This window comes from Choristoneura fumiferana, chromosome 5 (genome assembly GCF_025370935.1).
Source record: "Choristoneura fumiferana chromosome 5, NRCan_CFum_1, whole genome shotgun sequence".
Lineage (NCBI taxonomy): Eukaryota > Metazoa > Arthropoda > Insecta > Lepidoptera > Tortricidae > Choristoneura > Choristoneura fumiferana.
The window spans coordinates 14,533,702-14,560,555 of record NC_133476.1 but is presented as its reverse complement, the minus strand read 5'-3'; the positions used below and the strand labels follow the sequence as shown (position 1 = coordinate 14,560,555).

Sequence of the window (26,854 nt, the reverse complement as noted above, 5' to 3'; positions counted from 1 at the left end):
CACTTAGAAATTACTAGAAAATATCTAGTTAATCCAAATTTTACTGGGATGATAGCAGTTAAACTAAAATTACGTACGTGCTCTTCAGTTTAGGCGTGAAGCCTATCAAGAAATAAAAAAGCTAACGCGACAAAGTTCCGTTTTATTTCAAAACACCATTCTATTTCAAATCATACAAGTGAAGTGTAATTTATCAACACATCGTTTATTACATTCACAAGCTCGCAATAACAAAGGCAGTCTACTTACAACCATAAAGTTTACAACCATAGTCGAGTAATAGTCTAGCTTGTACACAATGTATCTAGTGTTGAACGACTCCAATAACACGCCAGCTCTTAAAGTGACACTCATACTTTATGAGATACAAACTAACAACAGGACAAATGTCGAAGAACGTTGAAGTAGTATTCACACACATCAAAAATGGCTAGGGCTCAATCGCTTCTCGTACACATTCGATCCCTAGGCATTTTTGAGCAGTGCAAAACAGTTTTATGTATACTGTATCGAAAATAGATTAAACGTGGATAATTTTATAAATACATTTTTTTTACTTTTATTAAATATCGAAAATAGAATATAAAATCACGCACCACGATCGGTGGCGCCGAAACTGGCTCTAATCAGATAAACGTCACAAAAATATGAGAGGAACCAACTGCGACAGCGAAAGGACGTAGTACTTTCATTTCAAAATGACTAATTTCGTTCTAATCCAAGATACGTTTATGAGCGTAGCAAAGCAATTTTAAATGGTCTTGAATATAGGACACTCTTATTACTGCCCGTCCATTATCCGCACGCATGGGTGAATCACCAAAGCGACATCCTGTCGCAAGTCTGCCGGGACGATTGTCACGTCCTTTTATATAGAAATGGACGACGATAGTTGCCATTAAGCTGGACTTTTTCAACATTTTCAATTGTATTTTGATTACGACCATTATACTTCGTTATATTCTGCGTTAGGAAAAGGTAAGGCGGCTTGAAAACACTTTGCAAAAATCAGAATCTGTTAACCTTAAAACGGCCGGTCGTAAATCTCAAAAAGGTCCATTAAAAATAATACAATCCATTTTATCTGTAGAGGAGGTAATTACCCAAAAAAAAAAATCTATTTAATTTTACGTTGCATTTAAAATACTACTTTGTTCGCATGGTTAATATACCTGTTGTATACCCATGTAAAATTACAGCTTTCTGCACTAAGTCGGACGCACGGACAGACAGACTGGCGAAACTATAAGGGTTCCTAATTTGTTCTTTGCTTCTTTCGCTTTATTTTGTCTAGCATTAGCTGATCTACAAACTAATTTTGTCACATTAAATATCTCATCCTGAGTAAATGTGTAAATGTGTTGTTTAATTTTGACTTGCTGTTAGTTACTTATTTTCTAAAAGGATATTTAAAAAAAAATAAACTTCTTTCTGATGCGGAAAAAAACGAAGTACCTATCCTACTAGGGACTCGCTATAATTTAATGAACAGCAAAAATTTGCTTGCTTTTCTGTTAGAAGCGGCTGTTCATTGATGGACCTCCGCAAAGAAAAACCTGATTCAATTAATTAATTATTCCTATAATTAATTATTTATTGAATAGTAAGACCTCCATATATACCAACAAGCTACAACTAGTTTATCAACTTGCTACATTGCGACCTAATGAAATAAAAAATCATGAGGCGTACAGACGTACCTAGTCATTGTGAAATGAAGTCCCGAAGTAGTAAGACGTAGAGTAAGACAGAAGTAGTACTTAAATCTTACAAAATTGTTTTAGGACATTCTGGGATTTTCTATTGGTCGGTTAAGCAAGCTGATAAGCTATCGAATCTTTACATCTTTATGCTGTAGACTACTGCTGACGGAAATATGGGTCAGGTTTAATCTTACAACTATTGCCTTTTTCTGGTCGGTTATGACACATTAAGGACCAAGACTAAGCTTGTTTTTTTTTTAGGTTTAGTCGCGTAAGAGACTAGGTCCTTGTTGTTATTTGATTTTAGTTTTATAACACTATGCTTAGTTTATCAAGCAAGTCTGCCGATAGTCCGTAGTCTGCAGGACCTCATCTAACCTACTCGTAAATATAGAGAATATTTTAGCGGACCGAAAATATCTTAGGGTAGTGTAATTACTATATTTTTAGGTAACATTACTCGCGTTACTCTATACACTAACACAACACATAAGAGTTGGGAGTGCTATAAAGGAGTATTCTATAATCTATTTTGACAAGAGAGGAATCAACAACATCGATATTTGAATCCTTAACACAGCCATATTAACCTACAACTACCTAAAAATAAAGGTACGAATGAACACTAGTGAAACATCACTACAAAAACATGAAAACAAATGGTTATGTTAATTTCAACAGGATTTAATATAGCAAAGCTTTCTCACTAACTGCCTCACCGGGAGATGACAATTAACTTTAATAGATGATAAACTCATTCATAATATTTACATTTGACACGAACAGGTCGTGTTAACTTGTGTTAAATATGAGATAATGTAACTGACAAGGCATTTTTAGACGTTAGTGTTAAAACAACATTAAATATTAATACTCGTCTCTTAGTGCGGTAGTTAGCTGCTATATTCTTTTAGCCCAAAACATATTTAAAAAGTTCTGCCATTTGCCTGAATGTAATGCATTTTATAACTTATTACATTTTTTATTTGTTTAAGCAGATCTTGCAAATCGAATTTCACCCACAACCTGGGCAGATTTGAAATTTTTAGTAAATATTTTGATTAGATGACAATGTAAATTCAGTCAACAAACAGTAAAAAAAACTTGCATAAACAAAACTTATTTTTATCTTAATACTATGAAATTTATTTTTCAATTGGAATGAAAACTAAAGAGATCACCAACTTTTTATGTACACAGCCATTATTTTCGGAAGGTAGGAAAATAGTGAGTAAACGACCAAGAAACATTTCAAGTGTTTCATCACAATGTTCTATATTAATAACTCTACATTAACAGCTAGCCGCAATTAAGGTGAACATTATCTATTCGAGGCATTAAATCCACTAAATAAACACCATTCTTCGATTAAGGTCACAGAATTGCAGCAATGCAGGTGTGATATTTCGGGAAAAATTGATCGGGCTGTTTCTGTAAACGGGATAGCCTCCCAGTTCTGGGGAGGCCTCCCAGATCTCCCCGTCTGTTACCTAGGGGCTAACTTTAACTCGGGTCACACGGGGAAACGAATAGTTCATACCCCAATCGATGCCCCAGAAGCTAAGTCTAAATCTGAAATAGAATATGGGTCGGATTCGTGGAAAAGCCCATTAATATTTCAAGTTAGAATGGAGTGGAATTTATCGCATAAAATATACCTCTTGTTTAAAAATGTGATTTGATTAACTGGACCGGAATGGTCAGTAACTTTATCCTTATCAACATTGTTAGACATAAATACTAATAAATAGTAAGTTCAAACGCTTTAAAACTTAAATAGTCTATGCTCTATGAACTAAGTCTAACAAAAAAACATTAAAAAGTAAAAGGTAACATTACAAAAAAAAAACTAACGCTTAAAAAACAGCATACAACAATAAACGCAAAGCAGTTCAAAATTAATAAAAGAAAACAGTTAAAAAAATTAATAATGTAACAAAAATTGCACGCAAGCAAGCCTAACTAAAATGATTGCCACAACTCGAATATTAAGATAAATAAAATATAAATACTTAAAGTTGATTATAAAGCATTGCCACAAAATAAGCGTAACAGTATGTTCTGCCAGCAAAAAAGAAACTTAAAATTATAATTTTTCTAACCATTGCCACTTTACGTATAGACTCGCGTTCTTTTGTTACAAGTCTATTCGTTCGAAAAAATATAGTTTAAAATTTAATTTGGTTAGTAATTTCCAATCAATAAAAATAATAAAAAGCTAGCTCTAAAGCAAAGCCAAGCAATCTTCTTTTCATATAAATCGAGTAAAATGTATCTATATGCACAGTATACTCGTATTTATATTTGGCTCACACAAAAACAAACATACTTAACGAATAAACAAGGTTCATCTAAAACTCAGATGTTACTTAAAATGTTCGCGAATAAATTGAATTTTGAAGAAAAATTGAACTATTTTTTAAATAAGTTTTCCCTCTTATTACTTCAGTGGCAACGCCTGATGAAAACTTTATCACTGAAGGGGGGTTGATTTTCTCTGCAATTTATTGTAAACGACCAGAAAACATTATCTTTGCTCCGCAAGTATTTATGTCTTTTTCCGAATGCAATGCCAATCCGAAAAAAGTATATCAAGGTTTTATTAATCTTCTATAACAGACCTTCTGAAGTCAGTAAAAGTAAGAACAACTATAATAAAGATACATATATCAAGCAACGGAACTGTTATTACTAATATTAAACAAGTAATTCTACTGTTGTAATACGTACATGTAAACTGCTCAAAGCTATTAAAAACACATACCATAAAAATACAGTTCAATAAATATCACATAAATAATACTGATTTGTCAGTTTTGTACTCTAATTTGGCACATATTATAATAAAAACAACCTTTGTGTAGCTTATTAAGTACTAGTACCTAGATTACGTTCTCATATGTTACGTTGCCATGTGAAAACCACGTAAATACCGAAGATTTTCATAGTGTTTTTTTTTACGGACGTGTATTACAAGATTTTCTCATGAATAGAAGTATAAAACGTCTTTTGAAAATTCTTGTCACGAGGTTTTCACACGGCAGTGACGATATCGAATAATTAAGCATTCAGGTAACTTAAGAGGTAGATAAATTATAAACTCCAATGCTTAGACTAGATTTTAGAATAAATGAAGACCTTAATTTATATTTGGTATGATTATTACGTGTTTTATATAAGTCGTTGATTATGATGTAGACGAAACATGGTTTACATTAGTTACATTTTAAGTCTACGGCTACGTTATTGGATAGCGTCAGTTTACTTTAAATAGCTGCAAGATTATAAGTATTATTTTGAAATTTATGTGTACCATTGAGATCCATTATAATTACTAGAGGACATTGGAATAAAATCGAATATTAATTCTTGTTTGCTTGAGTATTGTCGGTATTCGAGGCAAGCAAAGCTGAGAGAGTGGCGTGAGTGGCACTTAGAGTACCTGAAGTGGGATTAATGATGTTTGAAGTCACAATGTTGGCATTGGTTAACATACTGCTATTGCCAGAGCTAACGATAGTCACGTTAGGAGGCGGGGTCGCGCCGTTAGCAAAACCAGTAGACAAGACTTTTTGAGTGTTATGCATCATAAAAGACTTGGCTGCTCCCGCACTACCAAGTGTTAGAACCTTCTTGAGCATGACAGAAGAGTTGCACGCGTTATCTATCATGTCTTTTGTAGTGGAAATGTTATCAAAATCTCCAGAACTCGCTGTGACGACGGTGCTTATTTTAGGCGCCGTAGTTTGTAATGCTGGTTTCACTGTGGTCACGTTGAACGACATGCCAGAAGTAACAGCGGTGCGATTGAGGATGTTTCGGGACACTATGGCGTTGTGTAGGATGTTGCCTGTGGGGAACGATTTCGATGTGACATTGACATACTGCACTGGAGTTGCGTTTGTCGTCCGCGTCCCGAAGCCGATAATTGTGCTTGCGGTACCCTGAGACATTACGGTGCTAAATGTGCCGGTTTTGGTGTTGATTGGTATTCTGGAATTAAAAAATGTTTCATATCATAATTGACTCAATAACTGGATATGTTGTCCGTATGACTGTTGACGGCTATTACAATAAATTATCTATACTTTGTTGTTTTTTAACCAATAGAATTAAGACAAACAATCTTGACATGACACTTTTACTAAAAGACTTTAAAAATCAATGATCTAATACTATGATATGGTCCTTTATGGGCATGTAGATAACATATGACTTGCAGATACACGCTCTATCGTGACCATGATCTGTGGTAAATGGTGTATTTCCACTATATAGGGACAACTCCACAGAAGTTCGTATACCAGTACATCATTTGGACTCCAGTAGGTATATCCTCCTAGGACCTAACTTTTTTAACAGACTTTAGATTATGGCAACTGCCTCCCCCCCCCCCAAATAAAAAATGATAGGTACAAATAAGCCGCGGCCCCTAGTCCCCGGCAGCTCTTTTATCCCTGGCCTTGGTAGCGGGCCAGGTTACGAAGGAGCAAGGGGTGCGAAGAATCTCCGGGTGACTCCCTGCTACCATCCCCACCGGACATTGGCCCTGGCCACGCACAACATTCGCACGCTGAGAACAGACGAGAAAATCATTGAGCTGGAGGAGGAATTGAGTAGTTTGCGTTGGGACATCATGGGATTATCGGAAGTCCGACGAGAGGGGCAGGATACGATAATCCTGGAGTCTGGCAACATGCTCTTCTTCCGGGAAGGAGACCGAAAATCTCAGGGTGGTGTCGGTTTTCTAGTCCGCAAGTCCCTCATTAATAACGTGGTAAAAGTCGATAGTGTGTCGAGCAGGGTAGCATACCTGATACTCAGAATCACCGACAGGTATTCGTTGAAGGTTATCCAGGTATATGCGCCAACCTCGACACACCCTGACGATGAAGTAGAGGCTATGTATGAAGAAATCTCTCAAGCCATACATTCCTCCGAGACATATTTCTCCGTTGTTATGGGGGACTTCAATGCTAAAGTGGGCACTCAGAATGGCGATGAGTTGAGAGTGGGGCCGTATGGTTATGGGCAGCGGAACCAAAGGGGCCAGCGGCTGGTCGACTTCTTGGAGAAGGAGGAGCTCTACGTGATGAACTCCTTTTTCCAGAAGCGACTATCCAGGAAGTGGACGTGGATCGGCCCCGATGGTTCAGTCAGAAATGAGTTTGACTTCATATGACGACCAAGAAGCGAATATTCAGTGATGTCTCTGTGATCAACAGGGTGAAAACCGGAAGTGATCATCGTATTGTCAGAGGCACACTGAATATTAATGTGAAGCTTAGAACGGTCACGTCTGATGAAGTCCACACTCCGTCGTTGTCCTGCCCAAATCCAGAACCCCGCAAGCTTTCAACTCGTATTGCATAATCGCTTCCAGTGCCTAACCGAATGCAAAACAGCGGACGAGATCAACAACGGGCTGGTGGAAACTGTTCAGGCCGTGGGGTCCCAGTTCTTTAAGACTCCGCGCCGGAAAAGACGTCAGAAGCTCTCCAATGAAACCATTAAATTAATGGAACTTCGGAACGAGATGAGGCTGCAATCTTCAACTGACATGTCGGAATATGGTAGACTTAATAGACGAATCTCAGAATCCATGCGACACGATGTGCGTGCCTTTAATACTGCACGTATTAAGGAAGCAATTGAGCGGAACCAGGGTTCTAAAGTGTTTGCAAAGAATTCGTAAAGCCAAATGACTAAGTTGAAGATCGACGATGGCAGTATCATCTCATCGAAACCGGAGTTGTTGAGAGAGCTCGAAAGGTTCTACGAACAGTTATAAGCCTCGACACAGAAGCCCGTTGTAGGTGCAGCTCAAGATACCAGAGCTAAACTAACCCGTCATTACACTGAAGACATCCCAGATATCAGCCTGTATGAGATCAGCAGACTGGCTCTCAAACAACTTAAAAATAACAAGGCTCCGGGGGATGACGGAATCACGACAGAACTTCTGAGAGCGGGTGGTAAACCGCTACTTGTAGTCCTCCATAGGTTATTTAATTCCGTCATACTCGAGGGTACCACGCCGAAAGCATGGCACAGGAGTGTGGTGGTGCTCTTCTTCAAAAAAGGCGACAATACCTTATTGAAGAACTATAGACCCATCTCACTCCTGAGTCATGTATACAAGTTGTTTTCGAGGGTCATTACGAATCGTCTCGAGCGAAGATTTGATGATTTCCAGCCTCCCGAACAAGCTGGATTCCGTAAAGGCTTTAGCACAATAGACCACATTCACACGCTCCGCCAGATTATACAGAAGACCGAGGAGTATAATCGGCCACTATGTTTAGCGTTTGTGGACTATGAAAAAGCCTTCGATTCAATCGAAACCTGGGCTGTATTGCAGTCCCTTCAGCGATGCCATATTGACTATAGACATCGAGGTGTTAAAGAGTTTGTACAGCAGCGCCACTATGTCGATCCGGTTGCAGGACGAGAGTACACAATCAATCCAACTGCAGCGAGGTGTGAGCCAGGGAGACGTTATTTCTCCGAAACTGTTCACAAATGCGTTGGAGGACGTTTTCAAGCTCTTGGACTGGAACAGGTTCGGCATAAATATCAACGGCGAGTACATCACCCATCTTCGTTTTGCCGATGATATAGTCATAATGGCGGAGTCGCTGGAGGAGCTCAATACTATGCTCAGTGACCTCAGTATCGTCTCCCAACAGGTGGGTCTTAAGATGAACATGGACAAGACTAAAATCATGTCAAATGTCCATGTCACACCCGTGCCGGTTATCGTTGGGCACGATACACTCGAAGTTGTTGACCACTATATTTACCTTGGACAAGTTTTCCAATTGGGTAGGTCCAACTTCGACAAAGAGGTCGCCCGAAGAATCCAACTCGGATGGGCAGCGTTCGGGAAACTTCGTGAAGTCTTCTCGTCCAATATTCCGCAGTGCCTGAAGACTAGTCTTCGACCAGTGTGTGTTGCCAGTGATGACTTATGGCGCTGAGACGTGGTCCTTGACTGTTGGCCTCTTAGAGAGGCTCAAGAGTCACGCAACGAGCTATGGAGAGAGCTATGCTTGGAGTTTCTTTGCGCGATAGAATCCGAATACGGAAATTCGTCGAAGAACTAAAGTCACTGACATAGCTGGAAAAATTTGCAAATTGAAGTGGCAATGGGCAGGCCACATTTCTCGAAGAACCGATAACCGTTGGGGGAGAAAAGTCCTCGAGTGGCGACCACGAACCGGAAGACGAAGCGTTGGCAGGCCTCCCACCAGGTGGACTGACGACATCGTGAGTGGCGGGAAGCCGGTGGATGCAAGTGGCGAGTTGTCGTTCATTGTGGCGTTCTAAGGGGGAGGCCTTTGTCCAGCAGTGGACGTCTTCCGGCTGATGATGATGACATCTTACCCGCGTACCATCTGGGACGTGGTCCCTGGTATGCTCTGTATAGTGACCATAGCTTGTAGCAGATAGTGTATGGCGTTCTGAGCGATGACATTAAAGAATGTAAATAGTTGTCTTACCCGCGTATCATCTGGGACGTGGACCCTGGTATGCTCTGTATGGTGACTGTGGCTTGTGGCAGATGGTGTATGGTCCGTTGTGTGGGCACATTGGAGCTGGTGTAATAATGCACAGTGCTGCCAGTAATACGCGGTGGAGCAGCGATGTGAGCGACTGGCACGCTGTGTATCATGCCACTTGTGGTCGAAGCCACGGTAATGCATTTTGTTTGGTTGCTGGAGTACTGGAATAAATTAAATATGAGCTATTACTTGTCTTACCTAAAATATATCTTTACGAGCACAAGCAAAAAATATTGTCTAGCTACTCGTAGATACTGTAGAAGAATTATTTAATATATTGATTTTTGAAGTGGAGATGGGCGGGCCACTTGGCGGGACGCAATGACAACAGGTAGCCAGCCCGTTGGTCGGATGACTTCTGGCAGTTGGTTGGTAAACTGTGGATGAGACTAGCACAGGACCAGGCAAAGTGGCGTGAAAATGAAGAGTCCTTTACCCAGCAGTTGGATGTGGGCTAATTTGATTGATGATTTTTGAATTCAGTAATGAGAAATATATGCTTACATTGCTAGTATTCAATGTTGGCCCCAAATCAAACTCGTCTCCAACAAGTGTGATCGTATCCGGATTGGCTCCTGTCAACTTTTCAATCGTTTTCCTAGCGTCGGCGTCACTCTCAATATTTCCCAAGTTCCTGCTTAGAAATTCAATGTCTGATTCTAACAATCCATCCACCAAATGATTCTGCTCATCATCACTTTGCTTGCAGAGAGAGAAATCATCGTTTTCGAGTTTTATATCCTCAACCTTAATTCCATCAATATCATCGATGTTTTCGACTTTGATCCCGTCCACATCTAAATCTTCAACCTTAATCCCTTCAACTTTTATCTCATCTAGATCCTCTACTTTGATTCCATCTACTTTTATATCCTCTATGTCTTCTACCTTTATATCAGCTAAGTCAGTATCATCCTTCATCGTCGGTACGTCTGCAAAATCTCTAGTGTTATCCGTGTAGCGTGAGGCATCAAAAGACTCATAAGTATCTTGATCGGGCTCTAACTTAACCTCACATTTGAATTTGCCTTCTTCTTGGTTACTGGTGGAAGGTTGGGGACTGTCAGGGTTACTGATGTCACCACTGAGAGCGCGCTTCATTACGTACGCTTTGATTTTTCTAAGCATGAAAGGCGGGACTTTGAAACCGGTTAGCTCTCCAAGCATTGGTAGTGAGTTGTGACGGTATGCTTCGCTGTTAGCCAGTTCTTCTATGTCCTCAAGTACCTATAAACAAAATTTGTGATTGTTACTGTCACATAATTTGTGCTCAAATTGTATGATTTCTATAAAATCATATAAAGCATGTACATATTTTACTTTACTTGAATGCTTACCATGATGTAGGTTTTGCCACCAACAGCATTTACCAGGTTATGACTAGCGATCCATTCTTTGTCAGAACTGTCTGCTGGATACCTCAGTAAGCCGGCGTGCCTTGTGTACAGTCGACCGCGGCAGTTGCCCAAGCCTAGCACCTATCAATTATAATATAGATCAAGTTATAAAATGGTTTCTAATAGAGAATAACAAAATTCGTCCTCGTCGTCATAGACCCTAAGAACTTTATTTACCTTGTGTGCATGAGACCCCATGATAAATAAGGTCTCCTGCGTCAGTCTGTTAGGGTTCCATTTCTCGGGGTCCCTGTATGTAGACAGAGGCAGCGGAGATGAAGACCCACTGTCAGAGTTGTCCTCCTGTTTTATCTTCTTACGCTTGAAGCACGCGTCGAAATCTGATTCGGACTCTTTACGTTTGCTCTGTGAGGGGCTCTGCAACTCAATATTTTGGAAATTGACATAATATTGTTTATTAATTTATCTGCCTCTAACTATTTGTCATTTCTGGGTTATTCAAGTATCACATAAGTATTTTTTTTGTACTTTTCAACCCTCCCCCATCCCCTATGTCATCAAAAATAAGCTAAACAAACACCCCCCTTTTGTGCAGCTTACATAATACTTAAATTACCCCTTCTGTACGCCATATTTTAAGATGTAAGGCCCATCAATCGTAAGGCTGTGTACCTAACTTTGTCTGTAATATAAACAAGTTGTAGAAAATGTATAAGTTCCATGTAAAAAAAAAAACAGCATACAAAGTAAATTATTCTCCAAGGTTCTCCATGGCAATTTTGCTGTTTTTTTATTTAAAGAATGATAGGAAAGATAAAAGTATCTACTTAATACACTGCAAACAAAAACATTAGTCATTCACATAAAACTCATCGCAAATAGATACTTAAGTACCTTTGAATAGTACTTAACAGTAAGTTTAGTTTATTCTGTCAAATGAATGTGCTAAGCACTTACGTTTGTTTGTTTGTTTTTAGTGTCACTGCTGGAATCATCACTGGTGTCTGATGGGGATGACACAGGGCGAGATGGAGTGGTGTACAGCAGACGAGTGGCATCCAACATGGCTCGGCAAATAGCTCGTACCTACAAACAAAATTTGTTTGAGACACATTTGATAACCAGTAATTAGCTTTAGTTGTAAAAAAGATTTTTAATATAATATTTTTTTACTGATTATTCTAGTTTCCTTTACCAATCTACATAATGTACAAATATCAAGTCAGTCCAACCATTACAAGCAATAGATACAGCAAGTTAAAGAACAGCTTGTGAAAACAGCATTTCCTCAGTGATCTTGTAGTTTTTTTCCATTTCCTTCATTTCTATACTAACTTTATTGGATATGAATTATCTTTAAACTGTACCTACCTATGTTATTTATTATACAATTATTTAAGAAAATATTTTTTAAATTTAAAATAAAGTGACCCCTTTTTTGTTCTTTATGTATTTACAATTTGATGTTGCCTTCTGTTAAATCATTAATTTTAGAGGCTGTTTCACCATCCATTGATTAGCGTTAACCGACGGTTAAATGTGATGCCGTCTCCGTCTATTCGAACAAAACAAATAGAGACGGCATCACATTTAACAGTCAGTTAACACTAATCAATGGATGGTGAAACAGCCCCTTAATCCAACAATTAACACATTCAGTGCCAAGAACCCGCTACGCGCCGCGTTCTCTGTTCGTAAGCAGTTTTCGCTACAAAGCGGTAAAACGCTGCTACGCGCTACGAGCGTAACGCGTAGCGAATGGGGTAGCGAATGTGTTAATAGATTTGACACGACTGCGAAGAAGGAGGGTCATAACCCCCATAAGGGTGTTTGGCGCGTATGTATGTATGTATGTATGTATGTCTATTCCTATGTCCTCTCGTAACTACTCAATGGCTGAACCGATTTTGATAAATGATACGTCATTGGATTCGTCTTGATGACGCGAGTGACACTGGGTACATGAAATCCTTGAATAATCAAAATGGTGGATTTTTGGCGCCAAATTGTAAGTATTCAAATTTTTTTATATTCAAACCTATCGAGTGGGGTATCAAATGAAAGCTTATAATTATATATATTTCCATTCTAAATATATATAGTTTACAATAGTTTTTATATACCATTTTCACAGAAAAGTGGGAAATAAATAATAAATTTAAAAAAACAAAAAACCCGCCTGCTTTGAAAAATACTAAAAGGAAGAAAACAAGTCTAGTGGGCTAGAACTTTGTTAAGTTGCTAACTTAAAGTTCAACAGTCGGGACCCATTTAAATAGGTAGTGACGCTCAAAAATTATTACATAATGGGTCCCGACTGTTGAACTTTAAGTTAGCTACTTAACAAAGTTCTAGCCCACTAGACTTGTTTTCTTCTTTCAAGGCAGTCGGGTTTTTTGATTTTTAAATTTTTTTTTTTTTATATTGAGTATAAAAAGATACTTACCTGATCTTCACCGACAGACTCATCCCCCAGATTCAATCTTATGTTGTTAACAGCAGGCACAAAGAATTTCTGGAATGAAAATTATTCTTGGTTTAACCCAATGAATATCCATGGCCATAGCAATATGTGGGTGAAGACCAAAAAGTTGCACATGTATGATTAATTTTCGTGTCACAATGGAAAAAGTTAATAGAAATTATAACTACCTGCTAACGCAGCTTTAATGGTGTGCAACTTTTTGGTCTTCCCCATATACATATAAGACCGAATAGTTCTACTAGACTGGGGGCCTACCACGCTCTCTTAATACGATTCTGTTTAGGCTCTAAACTGAACTGTATCGCTATTTCGTACCACAACATTACTTTTGCGATTCAGTTCATGCACGGTTCAGCAACAGCGATACAGACATTTTCATTCACTCACTTCAAGCGGTTTTCGTACCATGACGCTTAACTTGGGTGGGAATTGAATCGCTTCAGTGTCAAATTTAGCGATTTAGTATAAGTTACTCATTCTGTAAATTCTTTTGGAATTTTAAGTTTTTTACTAGGAATATTTTAAAATTTCAAGAACTTAAACTTTTATTCAAGTTTTTTAACTTTTCATAGGTTCTCACAACACTGTGCTTCTTAACTCCTCATTGATAAAACTAATTTTTCAGTGAGAAAAGAGACTCTTGGATTAGTGACAGCATAACCATTTTATTTGTAATGAACACAACGGTTGCTAAGAACACGGAATGACATAGAGTTATGGTTTTCCAAAATAAAGAGGTTTTAGTATACAATATTTGGATTGCATATAGCGGCATCCCTTTCGCGACTTAGCATTTCAGTTTCGGACCAGAGACAATATCGGTCTTTCATTCACTTGTAAACCATTGAGACTCAGCTCTGAGAAATAAACGTTGTGGTACCAATTTCGACGATTCAGTTTAGGTGCCTAAATTGAACTGCCCTGCGTTTGGATTGTTTATGAAAAGATCATGGTAGGCCTCCTGGATGGCTAAAAAGATGGCTACAGGAATAATACCATTCTTTTCTGTGCATAAATTTCAGCAATATCAATAAAAAACATTGATTTATCTCAACAATAATAACAATAACAACCAGACAACCAGATGGCCTAGTGGTTAGAGAACCTGACTAAGAAGCTTGAGGTCCCAGGTTCGATTCCCATGTCAGGGCAGATATTTGTATGAAAAATATGAATGTTTGTTCTCGGGTCTTGGGTGTTTAATATGTATTTAAGTATATGTATCTATTTATATAATTATATTTATCCATTGCTCAGTACCCATAACACAAGCTTTGCTAAGCTTACTTTGGGACTAGGTCAATTGGTGTGAATTGTCCCGTGATATTGATTTATTTTATTTAATTATAATTTTAAATAGGTAGTAATAAATTTCAGTTATCTTGCACTAGCCCAAGACAAGTCAATATCAAACTGTGAAATTTAGTCAATTTTACACTGTACTTATTAGCTTAAGCCCCAGATTTAATTCTATGCAGGCTAATATCAAACCTAACAATTTAATAAAATAACAAATAAAAACACAAAAAATCAAAAGAACCCGCACCCCTCCTGAACCCTAAAGAACTCTGGCTAATATTGATTATTAACTTTATTTGCCAGCTATTTAATTAAAAAACTCATTTCTATACTCACTTCCAAATATTTCTTGATAACTTGATCAATTTCCCTTGTAACTGCAGACTGTATAGTCTGTCGTAGCATATCCAGAGACTTATTGGCACTGGCTCTAAACTCAGCTATGGGTCGAGAGTGAGGCTGTACTGGCCCAGGCAGGCTGAACCTTCGGTGCATAGCTGCTAACGTGTTAATAGCTATTTGCCTTGTTATTGGCAGTTTCTAAAAAAAAAACAGTTTTAGCAATACTGGCAGTCAGGAAAAAAATAAGTATGAAATTAGATTAGGAGTGAACAAAGCAACTTGTAAAAACAAATGAACAGCTTTATTTTTTTAACAAGTAGTCAAATCGTAGTAGTTAATTACGTAAAGTTGTGAACAAGACTCATTTAATCATTATGTTGTTGAACTCATACTTATCGGAAATAACTCGAGGACGAAAGTGTATTTTTTATGAGATCCTTACCGTCTGCATCGTGCATGTAACGTTCGGACGAACTGTTAAAGTTTTCGTAGGCGCTTGGAAACTCCATGAGACGCTAGCAGTACTTTGACTTTGGCTTTCAGACACAGAATTCTGTTGCGATGTTTCAATGTTAGGCCAACTCTTTTGAACCACCATTTCGCAGGTAAAGCCGTCACAATCCTTTACAATACTTATGATCCAGATGCTTTACGGTATTGGAACACCAGTTTAAGTTATAATTATAAAATGCATTTGCTGTATAATACTATAAAAACGATTACATTTTTACGAAAATTAAATTAATACAATTTGCTCGGCTTGCCCCATTTTTTCAATACATCAATACCTACGTAGTAAAGTAAAGGATCAGTACTCTGTCTGTGGTAAAGGATGGGATGTTACGCACGTCACCTTCTGATTAGGTACATGTCTGGTACCGACTTCTAAAATCTGGTACAAATAAAAAGTTTTGCCACATATATTTTATTTTTTCAACAAATTAGTACTTTTACATAAAATGAATGCTCAGAATTTAACATGAATATTGAATTGAACCGAAAAATTACCAACGCGGTGTGATGACGCGTACCATGGTATTTGTATGCTACAGGCAAAAATGGACGAGTGCCATCGGAAATGGCGAGAAGAAAACGTTAGTTCTGTGAGTAGTCTGTGAGAAGAAACAAAAGCGTAGCGTAGTGTTAGTTTAGTGTGGTAGGCTATATTACATTAATGTACTGTCCGCAACTCAGCCCAGGGGGGCTACCTAATACGAAATTCGAAAATGGGTGTAGATAAATGTAATAATTTCATAATTATTATTATAACCGTGTAAAAAGCTTTTTATTTTTTCAATACTAACAACAGTTACAGACAGAGCCGCACAATGCTCATAACAGTAAACTAACTGAAGAGGGGCTACTAAGAAATTCGAAGTTCGTATCGTACCGTCCCTCTCACAACACAAAGCTTTTTACACGGTTATAATAATAATTATGAAATTATTACATTTATCTACACCCATATAGTAAATCCTCAATCATGCGTTCAAAAACCATAGGTAATGACCAGCATTACGACATTGGATTCTATTATGACCACGGCTGTATCGTAATTAGATTTCATACATCATTACAGCACGGGGGGGGGGGCCGCAACCACGTGCAGCAGCAGGTCGTCGCACGCGCAGCGGGCACAGCTCGTGGGGCAGACATACCTACCTAGTTCTCGTTAATGCAGGTCATTCTCAATGGTTCTTGGTTAGAGGATTTAATATATGGATATAGATAAAATCGGCTACGCCTCGTTTCATAAACCCACACGTGTTTTAAGGACCCCTATTACGATACAGTTGCATAAAATACTATTATGTTATTGCTATCTTCTAAAGCTAGTCATTTCACAATTCACAAGTGTTTCGTGTACCAAAATTAAAAAAAAAGGTACTACTGTTTACTTACAACACTATTCTGAGAGCTGTTGCTTTGCTAACCTAATTTTTCCTACTGGCATCTCTGGCAAATTTACTAAGATAATCATGAAATAACTTAAAAAAAAATACTAAGATAGAAAAAGGGCTGCAATGGAGTAATAATTATTGGAAGGAGTTTTTTTTTATTACAATTAATAAAACCAAACAAATCCGGGCGTGTTAGTGATTTTTTTCCGGCTTCAAATGTAAGGTACTTAAGCCTTTCTGGTATAGGCTTGGCAGTGATGAAAATATCGATAGTCCAAACTTTTTTTACACAGTCACCTCGTTTCAGAGCAACTATACTCTGTTTATTAAACCAAGATACTAAAGTGACAGTATGAAATGTCAAATGTAAAAATAATGTGACCAGCATAATACATACGAAGTGCTGCTCTCTGATTTTGGTTTTTTGACATAATTGCAAAATAAATCACAAATATGAAATGTTAGTATTGCAAGTCTGTGATAAATAGGAAAAATAAAAACCAGCAAGGCTACTACGAAACTCGTAACTCGAAGTTCGTGTCGTGCGGTCTCTCTCGCTCTCGTATCAAACAGTGTAAGTGTCAGAGGGACCGCACGACACGAACTTCGAGTTTCGAGTTTCGAAGTAGCCCAGCAGCAGCCAGACATCACTAGAGACATACAAGCAATACGGGTCACACTCTTTCCCGGCATGGATACTACCGACTTGGAAATACCGACCGTTTTTCGTCTACACATAGAAGCTCATGTCAGTTTCTATGGGCTTGCACACAAAAAAGAGGGTCGGTATTTCCATGTCCGTATTATCCGGGTCGGGAAAAAGTTTCACCCAAGCCAAGCTAAGAGTTGGTGCGTTTATTTAATGACGTTGAGTTCTGCAGGGCTACTACGAAACTCGAAACTCGAAGTTCGTGTCGTGTGGTCTCTCTGACACTTATACTATTTAATACGAGAGCGAGAGGGACCACACGACACGAACTTCGAGTTTCGTAGTAGCCCTGCTGAGTTGACGTTGACGCGGTTGACGTTTGCTTTGGTGTGACGTGCTGTGCTGACTACTGCTGGCGTGACAGAACGAATTTAGGATCAAAATTTTAGATTGGTATGTGAATTTTGTTTTAAATATATATTATTGCAGTATCATATATAATTATTTAGCGATTTCTGTAAGTTAAGTAATTCTAAGTAGATATTGTACTTTTCGCATAAAAATAACATTTCGATGTGGCCGATTGTACCCTACTCACATTACTGATAACATTTATTATTTGTCAGTCAAAATTATTCTGTTACCTATTTACAGCAGTTAAGTAGTGATATCCGTAAGAGCACGACGTGTTACAATATTTAGTTCCCTCGAAATCGTTACACACGTTTTACCCATTGGTAAGACATTTAAATTACTTTAAAAATTCATTGAAAGAAAATAGTTTTATTTGTCGACTGTCAACTTTTTGAACCATCATCTCTTTTTAATTAATTCCTCCATGAGCTTAGTTACTTGAACTTTGTACTGGCTGTTTACAATAACCAGTTTTCAAGGTTTATTTGATTTACAATTGTAATTGGCATGTTGGACTTGGAACTAAGAAAGAAGTTATTTGTGTCTAGTGTCCCGAGGAAGTGTCTTGTTCCTATGTTATTTAAATTGTTCTAAGTTATTAAAAAATTGTGTAAAAGGTGTAATTTTTTTACACTGGGTAGGTGTTCAAACAAACAAACTGCTTAGTTATACAAACAATAAAGTTAGCTTAAACAATTGGGCAGTAACTTTATTGTAATAACATCTAGTGGAGGTAGGCTGCACAAAGTTTTTTGGGAAACTTAACTACAATACAATTCTTTACTACTTCCATAACACTCCATTCTTCACCTAAGCACCAGATATGATTCATTATTCAGAGCTAACTTCTGTAAATACTTTTTCCTCAACAGACTTGCTTTCATGAGTAGGTACATTGAGGAAACTTAATCACATACCAGGATGGATCCTTTTCATAATCAATTTTGCTATGATTTCTATGGCATATGTATGGGATGTAAGCATGACATTAGTAGCACTAAAATTCCATCCTGGTACATGATTCAGTTTCCTTTACTGTTACAGCTACCTACTTTAGCTTAGTGAATTTCTTCAAATTGCCAAGGATAATGCAAATCTACTTAAGTATCTATCATATGTAAAAAATAAAGCATATCTGCACTATGTGTTGTTTTATAGAGGATATTTTGGAGTAAAAATTGGAAATTGACTAGATTTGACAGATGTGGAATTTTCTATTGATAGAGCATTTTCAGAGTATCCGATCCGATATCAGTATCGGACGCCGAAACCAATATTGGGGCAAGTAAAATGTATGAAATATGTACCCTGTCTTTCAGATTATCTGATCCGATATTGGATCATATTTCATACATTTTACTTGCCCCAATATCATTCGGCGTCCAATATTGCGTTAATATTGGATTGGATAATCTGAAAACGCTCTTACTGGGATGGGATTTAGACTGTCCTCACCTCAATGATATGATAAGTTTTCCATTAGCATAGCTCACATTAAATTTAGACACACCTGAAACTAAATCAAAAACTATACTTTTCTTTTGTAAAGTAAAGAGTATAACTGTATAAGTTGCCAAATAATTGATTTATCCAGGAGTTACTTTGCTGAGGTCCATGGATATCAATAAACTACTTACACTAATTCAATTTGTTTCCCCATTATTGTTTTGCTGCTATTTGTTTTAATGAGAAAGCAAGGTAAATTAGTGTTGTTTATAAATTTGTAAGGTGTATTGCGAGATCTCACTCAGTGGTTTAATGGTTAACAGGTTCCCTGTCCTGAAGCAATGTGCAGCGTTCTTTTGACACATCCCGATAGTAATGATAAAGTTATGTTATATCCTGAATGTAATTTCTCCATAGTAATTTTCATTGGTTATCTAAATGTGGTTCAAGAATAAAAATAATATAATATAATATTTTATGTATTAAAATTTAATATTTATAGAAATAATTATTTGGATGTACCTACCAGTAAAGTCACGCATGAGGCACACGTGCCTCATGGGACAGGGAACCTGTTAATCTATTCCTGGCAGCCATTTTTTGGCAGTACAAGTAATAGACAAGCAAGAACATATTTGGTTCAGTTTTTGATTGAGGCACAATCGCAGACAGTAGCCAATAGACTCTCTGCATCTTGTCTCTACACTTTTTCTTTATCTGGGCATCAAATAAAAAGTATATTGTTTTTACTTGAAAACAACTTTAAAGGCAAGTATGAGAGGTGCAGAGAGTTTCATACTTGCTTTTGAAGTTGTTTTAAAGTAAAAACAATATACTTTTTATTTGATGCCCACATAAAGACAAACTCTTCTGTGGACGGACAAACTAGTTACAGGCGTTACAGGCTACAGCACAGATAAAGCAAAGGTAAAAATTAGTTGCATTGACATTTTTCTTCAGTAAAAACTAGTACTCACCGAAAATACGATATGCCATCCTTTTTCAACATTGTTAATGTATTATTTTTGCACTTTGGTTCCATAGCCATTACGAAAAAATTAAGTAATATTTTTCTAAGGATTTCGTATTTTATACGGAATCCTCCAAGTTTAGGTTTATACCTTAGGCTGCTATTTACTCATAAACTACTAATAATTCTCAAGCAAACTTAGCCAGTATAGTTTTCCTTGAAAGTTTGATATACTTACTACCATCCTGAATTTTTTAAAATTTTCCCACCCACCGGTTTAGATTTTAGAGGGGGGAGGGGGGGACGCTCAATTTTTATGAAAATTTGCACTTCAAAATTGAATATTTCGCAAACACATCACTGAATAGAAAAATCGTCTTAGCAAACCCCTAATGGTTTTAAAAGACCTATCCAACAATACCCCACACTATAGGGTTGGATAAGAAAAAACAAAATCACCCCACTTAACGTCTATGGGAGGTACCCTAAAAATTTTTTTTTAAAATTTTGATTGTACCATTTTGTCGGCATAGTTTACATATATATTCGTGCAAAATTACACCTTTCTAGCATTGATAGTCCCTGAGCAAAGCCGCGGACGGACAGACAGACAGACAGACAGACATGGCGAAACTATAAGGGTTCCGTTTTTGCCATTTTGGCTCCGGAACCCTAAAAAGGAGGATGTTCTCAATTCATCGGTTTTTGTAGCCGGTTACATTTTTTTTTTCATTTTTTATACTTACATTTTTTGCTTTTTATTTCCTGGGTGTTTTTTTAGGGTGGGTTTATTTTTATTTAAAAACAATCTTCGATTTAACAGAACGAAAAGATTTTTCGATTGAAATGAGTAAGATGAAAAGATTAATTTAGTGACATTATTTTGACGTCTATCAGTGACACATTCTACGGGTAAAATAAAATACTTACTAAACATGAAAAATGTATTAAAATTGTCAAAACTACATTATTAAAAAAACGGTTATTGACCATTGCATTACATTGGGGTAAATGCGTTACATAGACGCAATAACCTCAGTGATAGGTACTGACGCATACTGACGCAGGCAAATGAACCAACTACTACTAGTCATGTTTAATACAAATGAACACCAAAAACCTAAAAGCAAATGAGGATGAAAATGTGTTTTGTTCACTTTTCTCAAGCACTGCTGAACTGGTGTGGTACTAAATTTCAAAATTGCCGATATCTTGAAACCCTCTATAGCCTCTATGTTATGTTACGGGTTGTCCTCCAAGTAGTTCAAGTGTCTATTACTAGATGGCGAGAGCTATTGTAACTCACGCTGTTTTAAAAATAACTGAAATAAACGCAAAAACCCCATAGTCGCTTTTACCTCAGGTGACTATAGGTATTTTGACAGATATCAGTAGCCAAACCACATCACTTACATAAGTGACATTGCCACTCACATAATAAGGTTGAGTGGTTTTTTATCACTTTATGGAATACCTAATCAATAGAATAGAATACAATTTTGGTAGCAGCTTCGCAATAAAGGTCACTAGTTGTGACGTCCAAGTAGTTTATTTAAATGATTGTTAACCTAGGATCTTTCTACGGGGGTATCGATAATATTATCAATGAGGCAATATCATTGTACTTACAAACTTACATAACAAAGAAACAAAACAGTAGGTAATTGAACTTAAGTAGGTAGGTATATAAATTTTTGCACGCGGCTACACGTATGGAGAGATTATTTGTTTTTAGGGTTCTGTACCTCAAAAGGAAAAAAACTGAACCTTTTTAGGTTTACGTCCATATTTCTCTCTCTATCTATCCGTCTATCAAGACCTTATTTCTCATTAACGCGTGGAGGTATCAAGCTAAAATTAATATTAAATACTCGGGTCCCCATGAAGCAGTTAAAAACAAACATCTATGTTAAAGCAATCAAAAGATACAGTAACTGAAAAAGGCCTGTCCGGTTTTCCTAGAAACTTACAATTTGGTATGAGTAAGGTAGCTTTTATGTTACACATGGTTGTGTTGTTTATAAAAGTCTGAAAATCCTTTTTTTTTCTTGGCCGTTTTATTCAATAAATAAGGAATCAAAAACGCCCAACATTTAAAAAAATATACCTACTCCCTGTTTTAGTAACAATGTTACAATATGATCCAATGACATCGTTATACCTCCTAAGTGACTAAAGTTGACGAACTTTTTTGACTCGTAAATGGGTCGTCGTTATGTTCCCTCCCAGAAATGACGAGCATTTTTCCGACCCTGGCTATAAGTCATCTTTGACCTCCGACCTATCTCTAAGCCAAAAACATGTTGATCAGTAGCTTCGTTGACGTAAAGGAAGAGTAAACAAACACATTTTAATAATAAAATAATAATAACAATTTGAGGTCATTGTTTGGTTATCTTTACTTTAATTTTGTTACAGAAACCAACATGTCGAAAATAAAGGCTGGACCCGTTGTTGACATCCTCGGCGATGAGATGACCAGAATCATCTGGGACCTTATCAAGGACAAGCTGATCCTGCCATTCTTAGACATTGAGTTGCATACGTATGATTTGGGTATGGAATACCGCGATAAGACTGATGATCAGGTCACAATTGACTGTGCTAACGCTATTAAGAAATACAACGTTGGTATCAAGTGCGCCACAATCACTCCTGATGAAAAAAGAGTGGAAGAATTTAAGCTTAAAAAGATGTGGAAGAGCCCGAATGGTACTATCCGTAACATTCTCGGAGGAACTGTCTTCAGGGAGGCCATTATCTGCAAGAACATTCCGCGCTTGGTTACCGGCTGGGAGAAGCCCATTATCATCGGCCGTCACGCTCACGCCGATCAATACAAAGCCACTGACTTTGTTGTACCTGGAGAGGGCAAATTAGAACTGATCTTTACACCCACTAATGGAGAGCCTATCAAATATGTCGTCCACGAATATAAGGGTCCTGGTGTCGCCATTGGCATGTTCAACACTGATGCTTCCATTATTGACTTTGCTCACTCGTCGTTCAAATTCGCCTTGGACAGGAAGTACCCCCTATACTTGAGCACTAAGAATACCATTCTTAAGAAATATGATGGTCGTTTCAAGGATATCTTTGAAGAAATCTACGAAAGGGAATACAAGGCACAATACGAGGCTGCTGGTATCTGGTACGAGCACAGGTTGATCGATGACATGGTCGCCTATGCCATGAAATCTGAAGGTGGCTTTGTATGGGCCTGTAAGAACTATGACGGCGATGTTCAATCGGACTCTGTTGCTCAGGGTTACGGATCTCTTGGTCTTATGACCTCCGTGCTTATCTGCCCAGATGGAAAGACGGTGGAAGCTGAAGCCGCCCATGGTACAGTAACTAGGCACTACCGTTTCTATCAGCAAGGAAAGGAAACCTCCACCAACCCTATTGCCTCCATTTTCGCTTGGACAAGAGGCTTGTTGCACCGTGCCAAGTTGGATAACAACCAGGAACTGCATGATTTCGCTGCAGCTTTGGAAAGCGTATGCATCGAGACCATTGAAGGAGGTGTAATGACTAAAGATCTTGCCATTTGCATTAAGGGCATGAACAATGTCCAGAGGTCAGATTATTATGAAACATTTGAGTTCATGAACAAGCTGGCTGAAAACCTGAAGAAACGTCTTGGTAAATGACTACACAATTCTAAACATGAAGCTAAGCTCTAATTTTGTGATTATTTTTGTCTCAAAAGGGAAGAAAGGGTACCTTATACAGTGCTGTATTTACATTATTTTATTTATTTTGATTGTATTAACGTCTTCGTATTTTAATAAATGTATTTGATTTAACGGATATTTAATTATTATTAAGATGAGTAGTTATCGGGTAGAGGCATTAAAAAAAACATCCACATCCTACTTTATGTTATAAATGTGAAAGTTTGTGGAGATATTTGGATGTTTGTCACTCAATCACGCAATAACGGCTGAACGGATTTACATCAAACTTGGCGTAGGTACAGATAGACAAAGATCTGCATTGAGACATAAGATAACTTGATATCCCGGTAATACGTTTCCGTGGGATAATATTTCAAGTTTAAATAAGAATGGAGGGCACTCACTATCCAAGAACGGTGACGTACCTCTGCTCTTAAGATGACGTGTTAACTTCGTTTGCAATCAACAGAGGGCGTTGAGTGAGCGAACGTTGTCCTTTCAAATCATTACCGTAACCACAGAGTACATATATAACCGTAACCTTTTTTCAAGCGAAACTAGTACATTTATTTATTGCGTTGCCATGGTATCAAGAATCGTGTACTTAAGTAAACGGTTGTCGTTGTATATTTAAAAAATTGCACCGTCATTTATTTATGCAACAGTTCAGTTAAGACGGCATTAGGATACTAGTTTGTAAATAAACCTACGATAAAGCCTATTTGTGAAGAACCTAAGCTGAAGTCATTCTGAGAAATTCTTACCTACCTACTAAATAATATAATGTAAATGCGAACAAACAAACAGATTAACAAACTTTCGCATTTATAATATTAGTGGGAAGAAAATCTGCCACCGGTTCGGAAAAAGCTTTGTTGAAAAGAGTCCGACAGGAAACTCGAAAAGATTTTTTTTTCATAACAGATTTACAAGTTATCAAAAGATTTACATCATAAGTAAGTACATATTTAACACAACTTCATTTTTTAACACAGTAGGTTAGGTACACGCTATTTTTTCCTCAAATTCTCATTGCCAGTTCAATGTAGTGATGTCTTTAGGGATGGATGCATCCGATGTGTCCGTTAGATAGGTAATCTCAGGGCTTACTAATGCTTCAATTAAAAATACCATACTGTCATATCATAACTTAGTGTAACAGGTTGGCAGCTGTTGACATTAAACATACATTTGTATGGATAATTTTCGTGTCACAATGGAAAAAGTTAATGGAAATTATAACCACCTGCTAACGCAGCTTTAACGGTGTGCAACTTTTTGGTCTTCACCATCCGTCTTCTTTTGATGCAAACTGCATTGATTGATAAAATAAAATAATTTAATGAAGAAAATAATTGTTTAACTGAAGATGTGGAATATTTTTACGTGAAGACAAGGTACAATAAAACAATTTAATCATCGCATACTTAATTGACAAGATTTCATTTTTTTAACATCTGTTAATTACTACAGGAATCGAAAGAGTTTTGCCTCCTGAATATGGGAAAATATTTATTATAATTGATTTCTTCATATTAAAATAAATGCAAAAAATTGAAAAAATATGTCTGAATTTGCCAACACTACCACAGAATAGATATGTTTCCTTTGCCTTTATCACCAGAAAAAGGAGCTGTCATAATTTTGATATTGTCTCTATGCAACGTCTACATCTGATTTACGTGATCTTTTTTTCAGAGACTAGACAAAAGTAATGGATCTATTGTGTCGTAGTTTTGGAGTTATGCCCTTTTAGAATAAGCACATCTTAAAAAAATGTAATAAATTAATTAATAGTTGTAGCGAAATTTTAAAAATATCAGCGTTTTTCTCTTTCCAAACAGAATACAGAGAACGAATCAAATTATAGTCTTAGAAATATGAAATCTTGTCAATTATAATATCACGGGATGCCGATAAAGGAAAATCCTTGTGAAATTTACCTACCTACTGTAGAAGCGATTAAGAAAAAAAACCGGTCAAGAGCGTGTTGGACACGCCCAAAATAGGGTTCCGTAGCCATTACGAAAAAATTAAGTAATAATTTTCCAAGGATTTCGTATTTTATACGGAATCTGACAAGTTTAGGTATATTTATAACTTAGGCTGCTATTTACTCTTAAACTACTAATAATTCTCAAGCAAACTTAGCCGTTATAGTTTACCTTGTAAGATTGATATATACTTACTATCATCCTGAATTTTTTCAAGTTTTTCCACCCACCGGTTTAGATTTTAAAGGGGGGACGCTCGATTTTCATGAAAATTTGCACTTTAAAGTTGAATATTTCGCAAACAAATCACTGAATCGAAAAATCGGCTTAGCAAACCCGTAATGGTTTACAACGATACCCCACTATAGGGTTGGATGAGAAAAAAAAATCACCCCCACTTTACGTCCATGGGAGGTACCATAAAAAAAATCTAGAATTTTTTATTCTACCATTTTGTCGGCATAGTTTACAATATATTCGTGCAAAATTACAGCTTTCTGGTATTGATAGTCCCTGAGCAAAGCCGCGGACGAACGGACAGACAAACAGACAGACAGACATGGCGAAATTATAAGGGTTCCGTTTTTGCCATTTTGGCTCCGGAACCCTAAAAAAGCCGTGGTGGCCTAGTGATTTGGTCTATGGCCTCCCAAGCAAGGATCGTGGTTTGAAACCCCGGCTCGCACCTATGAGTTTTTGGAAATTCATGTGCGAAATTAGGTACATTTGAAATTTACTACAAGCACAAACCTGCAAAGCAATTCCATGGTGTGTGTAAAGTTCCCAATCCGCACTGGGCCCGCGTGGGAACTACGGCCCAAGCCCTCTCATTCTGAGAGGAGGCCTGTGCCCAGTAGTGGGACGTATTTGGCTGGGATGATGATGATGAGAAGCGAAACGGGACACTAATCGCCTTTTACTATAAATCAAAATTTAATTGTTACAAAATGCCGCCTTCAAAAACGTCAATAACATAACACAAGTGTAGTGTTTAGAGAGGGCTATTTAGCCATTGGGAGTATTCATTATTTTCACACGCGTTTGCTCC

The 26,854-nt window shown here is 37.3% G+C and overlaps 2 protein-coding genes across 5 annotated transcripts; one reads left to right on the top strand and one right to left on the bottom strand.

The window, feature by feature from the left end:
- Window positions 1-184: 184 nt before the first annotated feature.
- LOC141428251 (uncharacterized) lies at window positions 185-15,913 on the bottom strand. Its single transcript, XM_074088131.1, has 9 exons — window positions 15,195-15,913; window positions 14,747-14,950; window positions 13,073-13,141; window positions 11,584-11,712; window positions 10,843-11,043; window positions 10,606-10,746; window positions 9,773-10,495; window positions 9,206-9,429; window positions 185-5,696 (listed from the first exon to the last, which is right to left on the bottom strand). Exons 1-9 carry the CDS (start codon window positions 15,348-15,350, stop codon window positions 5,066-5,068), a joined length of 2,478 nt encoding a protein of 825 aa, XP_073944232.1. The 5' UTR covers window positions 15,351-15,913; the 3' UTR covers window positions 185-5,065.
- Window positions 15,914-17,646: 1,733 nt separating this feature from the next.
- Idh (isocitrate dehydrogenase [NADP] cytoplasmic) lies at window positions 17,647-23,941 on the top strand. 4 transcript variants are annotated; one of them, XM_074088128.1, is made up of 2 exons: window positions 17,647-17,755; window positions 22,551-23,941. In XM_074088128.1, the coding sequence occupies exon 2, from the start codon at window positions 22,559-22,561 to the stop codon at window positions 23,783-23,785; it is 1,227 nt and encodes a 408-aa protein (XP_073944229.1). In that variant the 5' UTR covers window positions 17,647-17,755; window positions 22,551-22,558; the 3' UTR covers window positions 23,786-23,941. The 4 variants fall into 4 exon arrangements, with proteins under 4 accessions (XP_073944229.1, XP_073944228.1, XP_073944230.1 ...); XM_074088127.1 differs by lacking the exon at window positions 17,647-17,755 and adding an exon at window positions 17,930-18,039; XM_074088129.1 differs by lacking the exon at window positions 17,647-17,755 and adding an exon at window positions 18,247-18,353.
- The last annotated feature ends 2,913 nt before the right edge of the window (window positions 23,942-26,854 follow it).

Excerpts from the sequence above, each read along its gene's own strand:
- Idh (XM_074088128.1), top strand. The coding sequence starts at position 22,559 with ATGTCGAAAATAAAGGCTGGACCCGTTGTTGACATCCTCGGCGATGAG.
- LOC141428251 (XM_074088131.1), bottom strand. The coding sequence starts at position 15,350 with ATGGTGGTTCAAAAGAGTTGGCCTAACATTGAAACATCGCAACAGAAT. Across the intron at positions 11,044-11,583 it reads CTAAAAACAAACAAACAAAC|AGCCCCTCACAGAGCAAACG; the intron begins GTAAGTGCTTAG and ends ATTGAGTTGCAG. Across the intron at positions 5,697-9,205 it reads ACGTCCCAGATGATACGCGG|AATACCAATCAACACCAAAA; the intron begins GTAAGACAACTA and ends TTTTAATTCCAG.